Source organism: Heterodontus francisci, unplaced genomic scaffold (assembly GCF_036365525.1).
Source record: "Heterodontus francisci isolate sHetFra1 unplaced genomic scaffold, sHetFra1.hap1 HAP1_SCAFFOLD_837, whole genome shotgun sequence".
In the NCBI taxonomy this organism is placed as follows: domain Eukaryota; kingdom Metazoa; phylum Chordata; class Chondrichthyes; order Heterodontiformes; family Heterodontidae; genus Heterodontus; species Heterodontus francisci.
In genome coordinates, this window is record NW_027140645.1 from 195,687 (window position 1) to 213,025 (window position 17,339).

At 46.3% G+C, this 17,339-nt stretch overlaps 1 protein-coding gene across 4 annotated transcripts in view; it reads left to right on the forward strand.

The window, feature by feature from the left end:
• LOC137360381 (mitochondrial Rho GTPase 2-like) overlaps positions 1-17,339 on the forward strand; it is a 65,105-nt gene that overhangs the window by 24,259 nt on the left and 23,507 nt on the right. The window contains exons 10-19 of one of the 4 annotated variants that reach the window (XM_068025850.1): positions 1,230-1,338; positions 2,251-2,371; positions 2,962-3,046; positions 3,145-3,290; positions 5,639-5,739; positions 6,559-6,689; positions 7,495-7,575; positions 8,347-8,469; positions 10,465-10,667; positions 12,459-16,945. In XM_068025850.1, the coding sequence (XP_067881951.1) occupies positions 1,230-1,338; positions 2,251-2,371; positions 2,962-3,046; positions 3,145-3,290; positions 5,639-5,739; positions 6,559-6,689; positions 7,495-7,575; positions 8,347-8,469; positions 10,465-10,667; positions 12,459-12,576 (1,218 nt within the window). In that variant the 3' untranslated portion in view covers positions 12,577-16,945. The other 3 variants (XM_068025851.1, XM_068025854.1, XM_068025852.1) reach the window with 3 other exon arrangements.

The following is a 17,339-nucleotide window of genomic DNA, read 5'->3' on the forward strand; positions in this document are numbered from 1 at the left end:
AGCTGTTATGATCTGGAGTGCACAGCCTGAAAGAATGATGGAAGCAGATTTAATAGCAACTTTCAAAAGGGAATTGGATAAATACTTAAAAAGGAGAAATGTGCAGGGCTGTGAGGACAGGGCAGGGAAATGGGACTAATTGGAAAGCTCTTTCAAAGAGCCAGCACAGGCACGATGGGCTGAATAACCATCTTGTGTGCTGGAAAGTTTGACGAGAGGGGATTTGTTAGCTTGCAATCCCTCTAACTTATTGAGTGAGTCCCTTTTTAAAGTTGACCTAAATTTAAGGGTTTGTTTGATGAAGGATTTGTTTGGGTGGAAATGTAACCAGAAGTTGAATTAGTAACTGAAGCAGTTTTACGTGCGAGTCCACCATCTACAAGGCACAAGTCAGGAGTGTGATGGAATACTCTCCACTTGCCTGGATGGCTGCGGCTCCGACAACACTCAAGAAGCTCGACACCATCCAGGACAGTGCAGTTTGCTTGATCGGCACCCCATCCACCACCTTCAACATTCACTCCCTCCACCACCGATGCGCAGTGGCAGCAGCGTGTACCATCTACAAGAAGCACTGCAGCAACGCACCAAGGCTCCTTCAACAGAACCTTCCAAACCCGTGAGCTCTACCACCAGCAAGGACAAGGGCAGCAGATGCATGGCAACATCACCTGCAAGTTCCCCTCCAAGTCACACACCATCCTGACTTGGAACTATACCGCCGTTCTTTCACTGTCTCTGGATCAAAAACCAGGAACTCCCCCCTTGACAGCACTGTGGATATACCTACACTACATGGACTGTAGCGGTTCAAGAAGGCGGCTAATCACCACTTTCTCGAGGGCAATTAGGGATGGATAATAAATGCCTAGCCAGAAGCTCACATCCCAAAGACAAATTTAAAAAAAAAATGGATAAATTGAGTCCCACTGTTTTAATGTAGACCGGTCTGGTAACTGAGGTGCTGTGGTCGGGGTTGGACCGGAGAGTGAGGAGGAACTCCAGTAAATGCAATGGAGAAAGGGCCAGCGACTACAGGAATCCCACTAGGTGTGACGGAGACTGGATCAGGAGCTGTGCGGGTGCTTGGTGCTGTGACACTTGATCAATAAATGCAAACAGACCCCAAACCAAGGCCAAGCATCCACCTAAAATCCATGCACATTGATGGAGCTAATCCACAGTCACAGTTTTGATCTCACTGCATATTTTCTGATTTCTTCATTCAGAAATATTGTTTCAGGAACCCCTTAACACCACAAGCTTTAGAAGATGTTAAAACTGTCGTCTGGAAAAACACGTCTGATGGAATCCAGGATGACGGGTTGACTTTAAGTGGTGAGTGGTTATGATTGAAACACAGCACCGATATAACACAGTTTCTTGTTTAGATGTTAACTTTCTCCCAAGGGGCCAGGGGTTCCTTTGTCCCCAGCTCCAGGAGGTTTGCACTGCTCAGTCTGTTAAATTGAGGCTTGTGGAGCAGACTTGAACTGTATCTGAGCTATAGAGTCAAAGGAGACGTCACTCTGCTCAGAATAGGCTAGCAGCTGAGACCTCGCCTACCATTCCTGAAGATTTCTCTTCTGATTGAAACCAGTATGTGTGATCCCAGTCTGACATGTGGGAGAGATTTAGTTTTAAAAAGGAAAAATTTGCAGGTCTATGGGGAAAGATCAGAGGAGTGAGGTTGATTTGATAGTTGTTTCAGAGAGCTGGCACAGGCTCAATGGCTCACTGTTAAATCTTCAAATTACATTTTTATAATTATTTGTAATTAGTAATCGACCAATAGGTCATTTCCTGAAGGCAGTGATGCAGGAACAGGTCCTGGAATAACCATTATCTCCAAGTAACACAGCTGCATTGAACTTCCAGGCTCTGTGTAAGGTGACTGACGAAGACCTGCCTGCTCGAACTTTCTGATACTAGGCACAATTCACAGCAAATCCCTTCCCCTACCCCATTTCCCCCTCCTCCCACCTGCTCATTGAAAGCAGCACAGTTGTGAATATGTTTGTGTGTGAACTGCTTGAGGGATCCACTGTGCCCTGGTTAATTTGCATCTGAACTACAGTGTGTCATGTGGTGTGCGAGGCCGTGAAGTTTTCCTCCTGGTTATTGAGATGGTGATGGTTTCTGAATTAAACAGGCACAGTTGTCAGTTTGAACACAGTGCTCATGTCTGACTAAACCCTGTTACCCCATCCTACCTCCACTCCCCTAACCTCCCTCCACTCCCCTACCCAGGGTTCCTGTTCTTGAACATGTTGTTTATCCAACGAGGAAGACACGAGACCACCTGGACTGTTTTGCGGAAGTTCGGCTATGATGATAACTTGGAGCTGACAGATGATTACCTCCACCCCCAGTAAGTACCGGTAAAAGCCCCTGTCGGCTGAGGTGCATAGAGTGTTGCAGTCACACTTCTGGGAGTGTCAGTCTTTGAGTTCAGGATGCGGCACACCAGCAGATATTGATGCAGGCAGACTGGCAATTAGAAGAATTAATGTCACAACCTGAGTAATTTAATTGGATGATATCGGATTCCCAGCTGGGGCTGTTAATTCCATAAAGCAGCAGGAAGCACTTGGGATGAAGGGGCGGTATTTTGCTCTTCATGGCTGTTGCTTCTACGTTCCATGAATCTGAACCCAAAATGTGAAAAGCTATCAGTTCACAATCTAGTTTTAAGCTGGTCTGATAGCCTGGTGGGTAAACAGAACCATATTAAAAACTCAATCAAATTTGTATCCTGATCAAATAGTTATCAATTCCAACTGTACAACTGGATGTTTCCAAGGCAAACGGAGGGTCTCTCTGCTCCTGCCCCACTTTGTAAATTTATACCATGCAAACTTTAACCCAACAATGGCAGTCATTGCTTTAGTAACTGGTCTGGGTCGTGCTGTGGACCTTTGCAGGAATCTGTAAATCACCCAGCTGCATATTTCCTTGCAGGTTGCGAGTTCCTTATAACTGTACGACTGAGTTGAATCACTGCACCTACATGTTCCTACAGCAAGTCTTTGAGAAATATGATGCAGTAAGTAACTTTCCCTGAGACCTGCAGCATGGTTGAGAGGGAGGGGTAGGTTTCTTGGGGCACTTGTCCTGTCTCACCTGTGATTTCCCTCTGCACAGGATAATGATGGAATTCTCTCTCCGATTGAGCTGAAGAATTTATTCAATGTGTTTCCCTACTTCCCCTGGGGCCCAGAGGCGTTTAACACTGTGTGTACGGACGAGAGGGGCTGGATCACCCTTCATGGCTACCTGTGCCACTGGACGTAAGTGTTTGTAACTGTGTGCCTTCTGCTAGCAATCTTAACATTTATAGAGGTACTTCATACAGCTCAATCCCCTCGGAGATATTGGCCAGAAGTTTATGTTGGGCAGTGGCAAGCCTGTCTCTGCTGAGCCTGGGGAGCCACACTGGGATTTTTCACTCCCCTGGCCCTTAATTAGTCTTGGGTTAGACTACCACCTCCTTGAGGCAGGGAGTCCCGCCTGATGGAGCTATCTGCCAACCAGCAGGCCAGCAGCTCTTAGTCCCATCAGCGCCACCGGGCATGTTGTACATTGTGGCTTTGGGGGCGCAGCCCTCCGTGGGGCACAGGGTGCCCGATCAGGAGGACCCCCCCTCAGCCTGCGTGAAGGCCGCCGAGGGTAAAATTCCCATGGCGGCGAGAGGAGGCCCTTAAGTGTCAGTTAATTGGTCAGTTAAGACCCTTGATTGGCTTGGGGCGGGAAGGCCGTTTCTCGCCACCGCCACCCCGCGTAAAATTGCAGCAGGGGCAGGAGGGGGTTGGGAATGGCCCGCCTCCCATTCAATTTAACGCCCCCCCCGCCTCCCACTCAATTTAACGCCCCCCCGCCTCCCACTCAATTTAACCCCCCCACTCGCCTCCCACTCAATTTAACGCCCGGCCCCCCCCCACACTACCAGCCCGCTCATTGCGGGGGGCTGTAAAATTCCAGCCTTCACCTTTGTGATTAACTGCCTCAGAAGGTTAAGTAAATCGGATGAAGCTAAAGGGTTCATATACCAAGAGAGACAGGTAAAATAAAAATTTATAAGGAGAATGATTTTTGTCCCAGAAAGTAATATAGTGGACTCTTTATCCAGAGAAGACTGTTAAAGTAGCCAGTGTCAGCCATGGCTCAGTGGATTTCACTCGCAAGTGAGTCAGAGGTTATAGTGCAAGCCCCCTTTCAGAGACTTAAATGCAAAATCCATGCCGACACTCCTGTGCAGCGCTGAGGGAATGCTGCACTCTTCGAGCTCCATCTTTCAGATGTGATGTTAAACTGATGCCCCGTCAGCCCTCTCATGCAAACATAAAAGACCCTGTGGTACTATTATGAAGATGTTTAGGGGATTTTTCCCCCCAGTGTCCTGGGGCCAATATTTATCCCTCAACCAACACCATTAAACAGACTATTTGGTCCTTTATTTCAGTGCTGTTTGTGGGAGCTTGCTGTGCACAAATTGGCTGCCATGTTTCCTACATTACAACCGCACATCAAAAGTACTACCTTGGCTGTGTGAAGAGCTTCAGGATGTTATGAGATCAATGAAAGGAGATGTATAAATATAATTTTTCTTTTAGTGCAGATGGGTTCACGAGTCAATGGGATGCATTGCTAGGGAGAAAAGGGATTGAGAGATTTGATGATAGCCATGGGGGTTTGTCATTTATGCAAGGGGGACAGGATTGTTGGGCCCCTCCCACTACTCCTACCCCTCGCCCAGCCGCCCCTTCCCTCACCCAGCCAATGCTCCTCAATCCTATCACCGAATCCTACTAATCCTGCCTCTCTCCCACCCCAATTGAAAATGCAACCTGGCGATACACTGGATTGGGGTGTAGAATCACATAATAGAATTCTTGCATGATAGTGTGATTGAAGGGAGTCATGGGCCCCACAGTTCCAAGGATTGAATTAATAAAAACACACAAAGAATGGAAAGGGCATGAGAAATAAAATAAAAGCCTTTTTTAAAAAAATAATGCCAAAGAATGAAAGAAGGAAATATGTAAAAGGAAATGATGTTTAAGTTCAGAAAGGAAGGAAAACAGAAGGACAGGAGAAATTTAAGGAAAGGGAATCCCAGGAATTGTGCTAACGAAGAGGCCTAATGTTTCAGAAACTGTCCTGTGTTGGAAGATAAGCCTAATGAATGTGTGTAGAGTCAGATACAATTCAGCTACTGGTCTGTGTTGCATGTGAGCTCTTGTCTCTCAGAATGATACAGCACAGGAGGCCATTCAGCCCATCACACCTATACTGGCTCTTTGAAAGAGCTCTCCAAGTAGACCCACTACCCTGCTCTTTCACCATAGCCCTGAAAATTTCTCCTCAGGTATTTATCCAATTCCCTTTTGAAAGTTACTATTGAATCTGCTTCCACCACCCTTTCAGGCAGCACATTGCAGATCTTCATAACTCACTGTAAATACTCCCTCACTCTAATACTTAAGTTTTGAATGTGTTATTTCTGGAGCTGCAGGAAACTCGAATCAGTTCCCTCGATCCCAGACCCTGTTCAATTGAAATGACTGATGTTTGCCACCTGGCCTGGATTCTGCATTAACTGAGAAGCAGCTCAGTCCCCTTTGGTTTTCCTCGGTAGATTCACAACCTACTTGGATGTCCATCGCTGTCTAGAGTATCTGGGATACCTGGGATACACCACCATCATGGAGCAAGAATCCCAAACTGCAGCCATCACAGGTAGGGAGCAACACCTGGCTGAGTGGAACACCATCTACAGCCTGCCTCACGCCTGCGTTAGATGGCGTTAATATTGTCGGGTCCTCTCGGGAGATCCTGATTCTGGGGCCTGGGACGGGAGGAGCAGATCTCAACACATACACAATTTCAGCACCTCTGGGCTGGAGGAAGATCAGCCAGGTCTCTGTTATCATTTTCGAATGTACCCTGAGTAGAAGAGTAAGAGCTGATCTAATTGAGGTGTTTAAGATGATTAAAGGAGTTGACGGAAGATAGAGAGAAACTATTTCCTGTCTCATGGGGAATCCAGTACAAGGAGGCATAAGCTTAAAATTAGAACTAGGCCATTCAGGGATACTGTTTCTTCAGAGTTATGGAAATCTGGATCGCTTTCCTCCCCCCCCCCCCCCCCCCCCACTCCCCCCAAAATACTGTTGAGTTTGATGGAGTTTTTTTAGACAAAGGTATTAACTGTTACAAAACCAAGGTGGACTGATGGAGACAAGGTACAGATCAGCTATCTAATTGAATAGTGGGACAGGCTTGAGGGGCTGAATGGCCTCCTCCCGGTGAGGAAATTGTTCCGATGCACCCTGCAGTGGAATAGCCCACTGGCCCGTTGGGAAGACCTGTGGGACCAATTCTTGGCATGTCAGCATCTTCAGGAATGGGGTAAGTGGAATCTCACCTCCCTTGCTCCCGTGTAACACCCATGCCTGGTTCCCACGCTCAGCGTTGCTGGAGTGGCTGCACAGATTTCACTGCCCATCCTCGAAGCAAAAGGCTGACACTTTTTATATTAAAATAACACTCTTTTAGTCACTCGGAGTAAGAAGCTGGACCTGGAGAAAGGACAGACTCAGAGGAACGTGTTTCTATGCAAAGTAATCGGACCGAAGGGCACTGGGAAAACGGCGTTCCTGCAGGCTTTCCTGGGCCGTAGCTTGAAGGTAGGTTTAATACCCCTCCTGTTGAGACGTCATTGAGGGACTGTTCTTGCCCTCTCACTCCCTCCGTTGAATCACATGATGTGGTATTAACTCGTGTGTGAAATTGCTTCCAGTGAGGAACGTTTGCCCAGTGCCTGCCTCGCTCTCTGTTCACCCACATGTAAATTTAAAATTCTCTTGTTTTCAAATCCTTCCATGGCCACGCCCCTCCCAATCTCTGTAATCTCCTCCTGCCCCACAACCCTCCAAGATCACTACACTCCTCCAATTCTGACCTCTTGAGCATCCCCGATTTTAATCATTCCACCATTGGCGGCTGTGCCTTCATGGCCCTAATCTCTAGAATTCCCTCCCTAAATCCCTCTCCCCTCCTTTTAAAATGCTCCTTAAAACACAAGTCTTTGATCAAGATTTTGGTCAGCTGTCCTAATATCTCCTTGTGTGTCACATTTTATCTGATAACGCTCCACTGCAACACATTGGGACATTTCACTACGATAAAGGTGCTATATAAATGAAGGTATGGATCATATGTCCCTTTGACCATTGGGTCAGAATCCTGGAATTTCCTACCTAATGTCATGAGTGCGCCATCACCTCACGGACTGCAGTGGTTCAAGAAGGTGCATCAGAGCAACTGGGGTGGACATTAAATGCAGCCCTGCCAGTGTTGTCCACATCCCAAGAACAAACAAGTAAACAGACACATTACATACTGCAATGTCAGACTGATCAGAAGCTCATACTGCAATAAAGCTCAGGGGTCTGATGTTTTTTTTACAAGTTCTTTGTCCTTTTGTTTCAGATGCAGAGTGAGATGGGCAGAGATGTCTTTGACTTCACAATCAACACTGTGCAAGTCAATAGCCAGGACAAGTATTTAATAGTGAGCATCAAACCACTCAATGACCTGAGGCCTTAGAATAACAGGCGATGGAGGATTAGTATCAATGCAGTAATAAATTTCTTCCAGCAGAATTACTGCCATTAACAACATCTAAAGACTCAAAATAGATGTTAATATCTGACTGCAGTATACTCCTTTCTTAAACTGTGGGTTTTGGATCTGTTGTGCGGTGGCAGGGGGGCGTTGTACTGCCCGGTTATATGTGTACTCGCCCTCCCGGTATATTTGTGCGTGTATTCACCTTGTGTGTCTTTCCCTGCGTGTCTGTGTGTGTGTCTCTCTTAATGTATGCCTCTGTCCCATCTTTATCTATCTCTGTTTCTGCTGCAGTCTCTTTTTTTTATTTAGAGATACAGCACTGAAACAGGCCCTTCGGCCCACCAAGTCTGTGCTGACCAACAACCACCCATTTATACTAATCCTACATTGATCCCATATTCCCTACCACATCCCCACCTTCCCTCAATTCTCCTACCACCTACCTACACTAGGGGCAATTTACAATGGCCAATTTACCTATCAACCCGCAAGTCTTTGGCTGTGGGAGGAAACCAGAGCACCTGGTGGAAACCCACGCGGTCACAGGGAGAACTTGCAAACTCCGCGCAGGCAGTACCCAGAATTGAACCCGGGTCGCTGGAGCTGTGAGGCTGCGGTGCTAACCACTGCGCCACTGTGTCGACTGTGTCTGTATGTGTCTCTGCATCCAGCTATACAATTATATGCTCACTTGTGCTTTCTGTGCCCTAGCTGCATGAGGTGGATGTTGATACTGAGTTCCTGAAGGCCTCCAGTGCTTCCTGTGATGTTGCCTGTCTGATGTATGATATCACTGATGCCAAATCCTTCAACTACTGTGCCAGTATTTACAAGGTAAGCTGCTGTCTGCTCGACATAACTAACAGGCCAGTATGTGGAACAGGCTTGAGGAAGAGTTGCACGCCTCTGTCCTACCCTGTGCACTCCAGGGTGATTGCCCTTTGTCAACCTAGGAATGAGGAACGAAAATCTTGTATTTATACAGAATTTTATTATTACTCTTGGCGCATCCCAATGTGTTAAACCGAGGCCCTGTCTGCTCTCTCAGCTAGATGTAAAATAACCGTGGCAATATTCTGAAGAGGACCAGGAGAATTCTCCCTGAGGTCCTGGGCCAACGTTTATCCATCAGAGCACACCAAATACAGATTATCTGATCACCATCACATTGCTGTTTGTGGGAGCTTGCTGTGCACAAATTGGCTGCCGCATTTTCTACGTTTCAACAGTGAGCACGCTTCAAACAACAGGACTTCATTGGCTGTAAAGCACTTTGGGACATTGTGAGGTTGAGAAAAGTGCTATAGAATTGAAAGTTCCCCCTTTGCCCTGCCTTGATGTCGAACAGAAACGGTCAGAGAGAGGCCCATTTCTTGTACTGGCAATGAGAGAGATAGACGCTCCTGCAGATGCCCATATATGGGAATCATTGACATCACCAGTAGAGTGGAGATTTTCACTGTGTTCCAGTGGCGGGGATTGGGGGAGGGGTGTGTAAAGAGTCCAATATCGGATCTTCCAACCGTTATACACGCTGTCCAATTTCCCTCTCCGTTAACTTCCAACAGAAAGAAAAGTTGGGCAGGGTGTATAACGGGTGCCCCGTCCGGTATGGATCACTCCAGGTGAAGTGAGAAGTGGCAGCATTTATTGCCCATCCACAATTGCCCTTGAGAAGGTGGTGGTGAGCTGCTGCAGTCCATGGGGTGTAGGTACACCCACAGTGCTGTTAGAGTCATAGCGTTATACAGCACAGAAACAGGCCCTTCAGCCCATCGTGTCTGTACCGGCCATTGAGCACCTAACTATTCTAATCCCATTTTCCAGCACTTGGCCCGTAGCCTTGTATGCTATGGCGTTTCAAGAGCTCATCTAAATACTTCTTAAATGTTGAGGGTTCCTGCCTCTACCACCCCTTCAGGGAGTGCGTTCCAGATTCCAACCACCCTCTGAGTGAAAAAGTGTTTCCTCAAATCCCCTCTAAACCTCCTGCACCTTGCCTTAAATCTATGCCCCCTGGTTATTGATCCCTATGCTATGGAAAAAGTTTCTTCCTATCTAACCTATCAATGCCCCTCCATAATTTTGTATACCTCAATCATGTCCCCCCTCAGCCTTCTCTGCTCTAAGGAAAACAACCATAGCCTTTTCAGTCTCTCTTCATAGCTGAAATGTTCCGGCACAGGCAACATCCTGGTGAATCTCCTCCGCACCCTCTCCAGTGCAATCATATCCTTCCTATAATGTGGTACACAGTACTCTAGCTGTGGCCTAACTAGCATTTTATACAGTTAGGAAAGGAGGAAGGGAGTTCCAGGATTTTGACCTAGAGACAGTGAAGGAACAACGATATAGTTCCAAGTCAGGATGGTGTGTGACTTGGAGGGGAACTTGCAGGTGGTGATGTTCCCTTGTGTCTGCTGCCCTTGTCCTTCTAGATGGTAGAGGTCGTGGGTTTGGAAGGTGCTGTCGAAGGAGGCTTGGTGAGTTGCTGCAGTGCATCTTGTAGATGGTACACACTGCTGCCACTGTGCGTCGATGGTGGAGGGAATGAATGTTTGTAGATGGGGTGCCAATCAAGCGGGCTGCTTTATCCTGGATGGTGTCGAGCTTCTTGAGTGTTGTTGGAGCTGCACCCATCCAGGCAAGTGGAGAGTATTCCATCACACTCCTGACTTGCGCCTTGTAGATGGTGGACAGGCTTTGGGGAGTCAGGAGGTGAGTTACTTACCGCAGGATTCTCAGCCTCTGACCTGCTGTTGTATCCACAGTATTTATGTGGCTACTCCAGTTCAGTTTCTGTTACATTCTTGGTTTGTGTCTCTGCAGGAACACTACATGGAGAGCAGAATCCCCTGCATCTTTGTGGCATCGAAGGCTGATTTGCCGGAACAAAAGCAGGAACAAGGAATCACGCCTGTAGAATTCTGCTACAAGCACAGACTCCCAGCCCCGTTTCATTTCAGCTGCAACAGCGACGAAGCAACAAACTCACAGATCTACTCTCGGCTTGCACTCGCTGCAGCATTCCCGTGAGTATTGCGGAATATTCCCAGCTTTGCCAGAGGATTGTTGTGAGGCTTTAGGAGACTTTATGCTTCTCTCGGTGCTGGTGGTCACTGGTTTCCCTACAAGGCAGGGTTGGGTAGACACTGGATCGATGGGCAGGTCATTTCAGCTGGAAAGGGATTAGTGTTACAGGTGGAACTGGGAGTGGGAGAGGTGGGGATGTCATTGGGTTGTGCCAGAGCTGAGGGTGTGAATGGGGAGGAAGGATGTGGTTGTGTTTTGAGGAGTGAAGAGTATTGTAGGTTGAGTATAAGGTAGAGGTGAATGAGTTGGATCATTGGACTATTCTGGCCCTGATTAAAGTACTTGTCTCTTGTACGAGGTGACGTCCCCAGCCAGGAACAGGCTCATCTCCCGCTTAAAGGAATTCAGCATCCACCACACGGGCCTGTTCCAGAGAGCGACTGGGAGAAGAACCACTTCCTGGACATGGAACATAGGAACAGGAATAGGCCATTCAGCCCATTGGACCTGCCCCACCATTCAATAGGCTGATCATCCACTTCAATACCTTTTCCCCGTACTATCCTCTTATGTCATTTGTATTTAGAAATATATCAATCTCTGCTTTAAACATACTCAATGACTGAGCTTCCACAGCTCTCTGGGGTAGAGAATTCCAAAGATTCTGAGTAAAGAAATTTCTCCTCATCTCTGTCCTTAGTGGCTTCCCCCTTATTTTGAAATTGTGTCCCCTGGTTCTAGACTCCCCAACCAGGGGAAACATCTTAGCTGCATCTACCCTGTCTATCCCTTTAAGTATTTTGTAGGTTTCAATGAGATCACCTCTCATTCTTCGAAACTCTAGAGAATACAGGTCCAGTTTCCCCAATCTCTCTCCATAGGACAGTCCCGCCATCCCGGGAACAAGTCTGGTGATCCTTCGTTGCACTCCCTCTATGGCGATAATATCCTTCCTAAGGAAAGGGGACGAAAACTGCACACAGTTCTCCAAGTGTGGTCTAACCAAGGTTCTATACAATTGAAGCAAGACTTCACTACTCCTGTACTCAAATCCTCTTGCCATAAAGGCTAACACACCATTAGCCGCCTTAATTGCTTGATCTGGCTTTAAATAACTTGAGTTTGTGAGCCCTGGTTCTCCCTAACCTATTTAGTTGATCATTTTATGAACCTCATGTTGCTGTGTCACATTGGGATTCGAGCCTCACTGGACCAGTTTTCCGAGAGAGCGCGGCTCCTGAACTTGAATGTGTTCACCAGTCATTGGGATCTGCAGGATTCGCACAGCCAGGTTTCTGTCAACACCAGTGTGGGTGATGCCATGACTGAGGGAGTTGTCTGCACTACAATCTGTGGAGATACTGCAGCAGTCTGCTCACAGTAGCTCAGCTTTGGGGGGGTGATGGTCAGACGTATGATGTACAGGAACTATGTTTACAGCTCACAGCAGGTTCTCCCAGAAGCCAGACTTCCCACAGAGCTATCCATGGGTTGGGGGATGACTGACTGTCTGAGAGTGGAGGTGTGTTCAGGGTTGGGGGATGACTGACTGCCTGAGAGCGAAGGTGTGTTCAGGGTTGGGGGATGACTGACTGCCTGAGAGCGAAGGTGTGTTCAGACCTCCCCCCGGAAGCATGTATTTGCATTGATGATTTTCATGTGATGATCACATCTCATTTGCATATTCACAGAAGCTGTAACATTGGGTTCTTTGCATTGTTACATCTGTGCCCACAGCGCTCTCCCTTTTCTCCTCACTGACTGCCTTTTCTCTCTTGCATCTTCTGCAGTGACCTGAACGAGGCAGAGCTCAGCATCACATCCTTCTGGCTGCGAATCACATTCGGAGCCACCATCATTGCCTTCTTGGGACTCGGCATCTATAAAGCACTGGCCAGGCAGAAATAACAGGAGACAGCTGGCCAGCACAGCAGCAGGGGAGAGGAGGGGAGGGGAGGGGTAGCGAGCGCTGATCTGCCTTCCTGTAGGATTTTATCCACAGATATCTTTGGGGAGGGGTGCGAGGAAGAGAAGCAGTCTCTTTAAAGTTGGAAGAACTGAATAAGCAGCTCGTGGTGCCCAAGTATTTTGACACGACATGTAGGAATGGGCTGCTTTTTCTATAGCTGCTAAAAGTGTCTACTGGACAGGAGACTTGACTAGTCTGAGTTGTGGAAAGTTAGTTTAACTGGCTTCCCGATTGCTCAGTCAGCAGCTAACACCAGTGTGTGTTTAGCTCTGCACCTTACCCCCTCAATGTTTGGTCACCGTATTCTGCCCTTTCTGCTGCCTCCCTCTATCCCACGAAGCAGCTAGTCATCTCCACCAGCAAAGCCCTGGTTAATCTGCAAGCAGCACATTTTTCTGGCAACATATTTTAAATTAAGACTCTGGGAACATGTTTCTGATTGAAAAGTAAAATGCCTCTTCTAAAGTTGTCAGGTGAACAAAAACCAGGGTACGTCAGGAAGATACGAGAAACTAAGTGTTTCTCACTATTTTTATACCAGAATTTTTAACTCAATGTGAATAGCTCACAATGTATTTTTTTCATTTAAGGAAAAGAATACCCAAGGTTGTTTCATCGTATTTTTTGGTATTGTTGGTGTAGAGGCCACACCCTCCTGTCATCTCTGCAGGTTCTGGCCGAGTAAACTGTGGAAATCGATTCTACAGAAGCCTGTGCTTTCTCAGTACAGTCCGGTTAGTGTCTGTCTCTGTATGTAGCAGAGAGGCCACCTGTACACCCACAACCACCTGTTCTGAAGCAGCACCAAATATCTCTCTTTACCATTTTAGTTCTCATGAACTGTGTGTAAAATCTCATGTCTGGATAAACAGGTAAAAGGTTATGTCACAAACCCATCTGTTATAGAAATGATGCACTAACTGTACAATTGGCTGCAGCTTTTACCTACATACACTAACTACACTTCAAAAAACGTAATTTATTGAACGTGAGCTGCTTTGAAATGTTCTGAGGCTGAAACTCTTTCTGTAATCACTTGTTTTCAATAGTTATCCGTGGCCTTTCCTGAATTCTACTGAAGATTCAAATCTCAGTTACATAAATATTTCCTTAACCGTTGACTTTTCTGTGTTCCTTACTTCCTGTGTTGAGATCCTAACAGTAATTCACGTCCCAGGGCATGATGTTCAGAACATAGAAACAGAAGGAGGCCATTCAGCCCTTGAGCCTGTTCTACCCCATTCAATAAGATCATGGTTAATCTCCATCCACTCACCTTCCCTCTGAAACCACTTGGTTTTGTATTGTTGCCATTATTTGACTGATGATGGCGACTCTGCCAGTGTCCTTATCACATCATTGATCACAGGCCTGTCTCACTGGCTTTGAGATTCACTGCACTGGATCATACTTGTGAGAGTCTGTGATAGTTCCTTTTTGTTTAAAAAAAAAATAGTATTTTCTTAAATGCAGTGTCCCATGTTTAACTGTCCTGTGATGTACATTCTTTAATCAAAAACTTAACTAATATAAAATAGTCACAAACATTAATACACAGAGAATAAGAGAATACTTCTGGGACTCAAATTCCTCATCCACTCTGTGTCTTACTGCTAACCTGTTAAAGGGCAGAGCGGCCATTAACTAAGGTTCTCTGATACTTTGTGCCTAACTTTTTGTAAGTGTTGAATGTTTGAGCTTATAACGTGAGAAAAGCAAATGTTGGCGACTGGGACATTTCCCCATTTCGGGTGCTCTCTCTCAGCTCAGTCAGATATTGCTGAATAAAGAATGTAAGAAATAAGAGCAGGAGTAAACCATTCGGCCCTTCAAGTCTGCTCCACCCTTCAATGTGATCATGGCTGATTTTTTTTTTTATTACCTTAGCTCCACTATCCCTCCCTATCACCATATCCCTGGATTTCCTTAGTGCTCAAAACTCTATCGACCTCAGTCTTGAATATACCTATCGACCGAGTGTACTCTGGGGTAGAGAATTCCAAAGATTCACAACCCTCTGACTGAAGAAATTTCTTCTCACAGTTCAGTCCTAAATGGTTGACTCCTTTATTCTGAGACTGTGTTCCCACTAGTTCTAGACTGTCTCAATATCTACCATGTCAAGCCCTCTGTGTTGTACCACCAATGTGCCCTAGCTCCGGTTAGGGAAAAACAGCTTTTCGACTTCCATTTCTGGGGCAGCAGCTGTCAATCACATTCTCTAACTTGGCCAAGAACTGCACTGACACTTGATTAAAAGCAACATTTCCATTGTGTCGTTCTTGCAGTTTGCTTGCAGCACCAAAGATATTTTGGGATGTCGCAGTTAGATTCCAGTGCTGTAGCTCCAGAATGGCATCACTTGAACAGAATTGGGATGCTATCACGTTGACATCATCCAGGTGTGGTCCCTGTGGAGCATAAACACCAGCATAGGCCAGTTGGCCTGTTTCGGTGCTGTAATTTCTATGTCTCTGAGGGATATTTACCACTCTGAATTTCTTTGGCAAGTAATTAAATTGATTGAGGGTTTTAAGGCAAGTCAGGACTGGTGATACTGTAGAAGCTATCACTGTGCTTTGATTAAATAGAGTAAGTTGTGTCTTCACGCTCATCCAGGTGATGGGAGGTACACTCGAAAATATTACCACCGCCAAGCAATTGAACTGTCATGCAGACTGGACATAGCGTTTGTTCCAATACCAAACTCGCTCTGACTGTACCTGACCAGCAGAACACTCTTGGGTCTGTTCCATTCCTCATTTGCATTCCAATAGCTTTTATGTGCCAGTTTGGAAAAGGGATTGTTGGTTTTGTAGGACAAGATTAAACTGGGCAGTGTCGTCTGTGAACTGGATCTAAAATATCCAAACTCTCACTACGTTTGCATTCTTCTAAATACAAAGCAAAGTGAGATTGAATCATACAGCACAATAGGTGGCCATTCAGCCTATTGTGCCTGTGCTAGCTCTAAGAGCTATCTGATTAATCCCACTCCCTTACTCTTGCCCCATAGCCCTGCAAATTTCTCCTTTTTCCTGTAGAAATATGGCATGTTTTCTGCAATCATTTTTTAAAAAATGCTAAATTTAGTTTTGCTTTTTCGTCCTGTTATTTTTGCCACTTTTTCTCTGAATCCAAAACATCCACTAATTTGCAGAAGGCTATTCAAACCGGGTAGCTGTATTTCCAAGCTCCAGTGCTGCTCCAATTCTGCTGGCTGGAGTTGATTCCGAAAGGCTCCTCTGTCACTGCCACTGCACAGTGCTGCAGCTGGTTTCAGGAACATGATGTGGTGAATCACGGGCACTCACCCATGCCCATCTCTTTGGACCCTGTCGTCTGCTGCTCACCAGGGGAAAGATGGCCTGTACACTTCTCCTGCTGTGCAGGAAAAAAAAATCTGTGCCTGAACTGCAGTGTCAGCTGGTGCTTTCTCCCATTTCCCCAAACTACACCAGTAGAATCAGGTCGAGCAAGTGTCTTGATGTGGGGGACTTTCACTCCCCAAAAGGTCAAGCCCTCTCGACTCTCCCTTGCCAGTCTCCCAATCATCCAACCCAATATGAGTTTACTGCTCTCTCAATAAATTGTCTGATCCTGTTCACTCTGTGAGCAGGTATGTTTACATGTCAACTTGGTATGTTGGTGTGTACATTGGGGTTGTGTCTCGTGCTCCTGTTTGGCCATTGCATGGCTCATCATTGAATGGTTTCGACCAATATCAGCAGCCAAGGAAATTTTCTTGATGCCCCTTTCACTTGAAGCCACTCTTTGCTTCCCTTTTTGAATTTGGACCTCATTCTCTTTTTCTCTTCTGTTGGCAGGGACCCCTCACTGGGCAGCAGTTGCTCTCTGGTACCTTGGCCCAATCTTTAATCACATGTGAGTCTTGCTAGTGAGGGTTGCAGACTATTTGACCCCACCGGGACCTGCCCTGATCCAATATCCATGGAGTTCCTTTCCCCGCTCTACCCATAGTCCGAGGGCACACGCCAATTACTGGTCCACCCTCAGCAAACATCAATTACTTCGCACAGGCCAGAGATTAAACCTGACACCTTCCAGTCTCTGTCGCTGCACCAAGTCATCAGGATTCACCTGTTCCCCGATTACATCTTCTTCAGATTGTGCTCAGTAACTGGAATTTACTTTGCTCCTGTTTGTCAAAAAATTGTCATGTTGTAAAATTCTTTGTGTCAATATACAGAACCACTGTTATTTTTCCTTGTGATTTTTTAAAATGAGACTTTCTGTACCTGTCCTGTTAATGGAAAGATAAATATATTTTCAGATTTTACATTTTGATTTTGTGTTGGACTGCATTTCTACAGGGTTATTTTGAATAATGCAAATAAATGTCAAATTCCCCTGGCTGGTTTAGTACAGCGTTGTCCAGTATGTTAATCACTGTCCACATGTCCCATCGGCAGGACAGACCCAGCAGAGATGGTGACACAGTGGTATGTAGTCAGGAGGGAGTTGCCCTGGGAGTCCTCAACATTGACTGCAGACCCCCATGAAGTCTCATGGCATCAGGTCAAACATGGGCAATGAAACCTCCTGCTGATTACCACCTACTGCCTCATCCCCTTGGCTGATGAGTCAGTGCTTCTCCATGTTCAACACCAATTGGGAGAAGCACTGAGGGTAGCAAGGGCACAAATTGGTATTCTGGGTAGGGGACTTCAATGTCTATCAG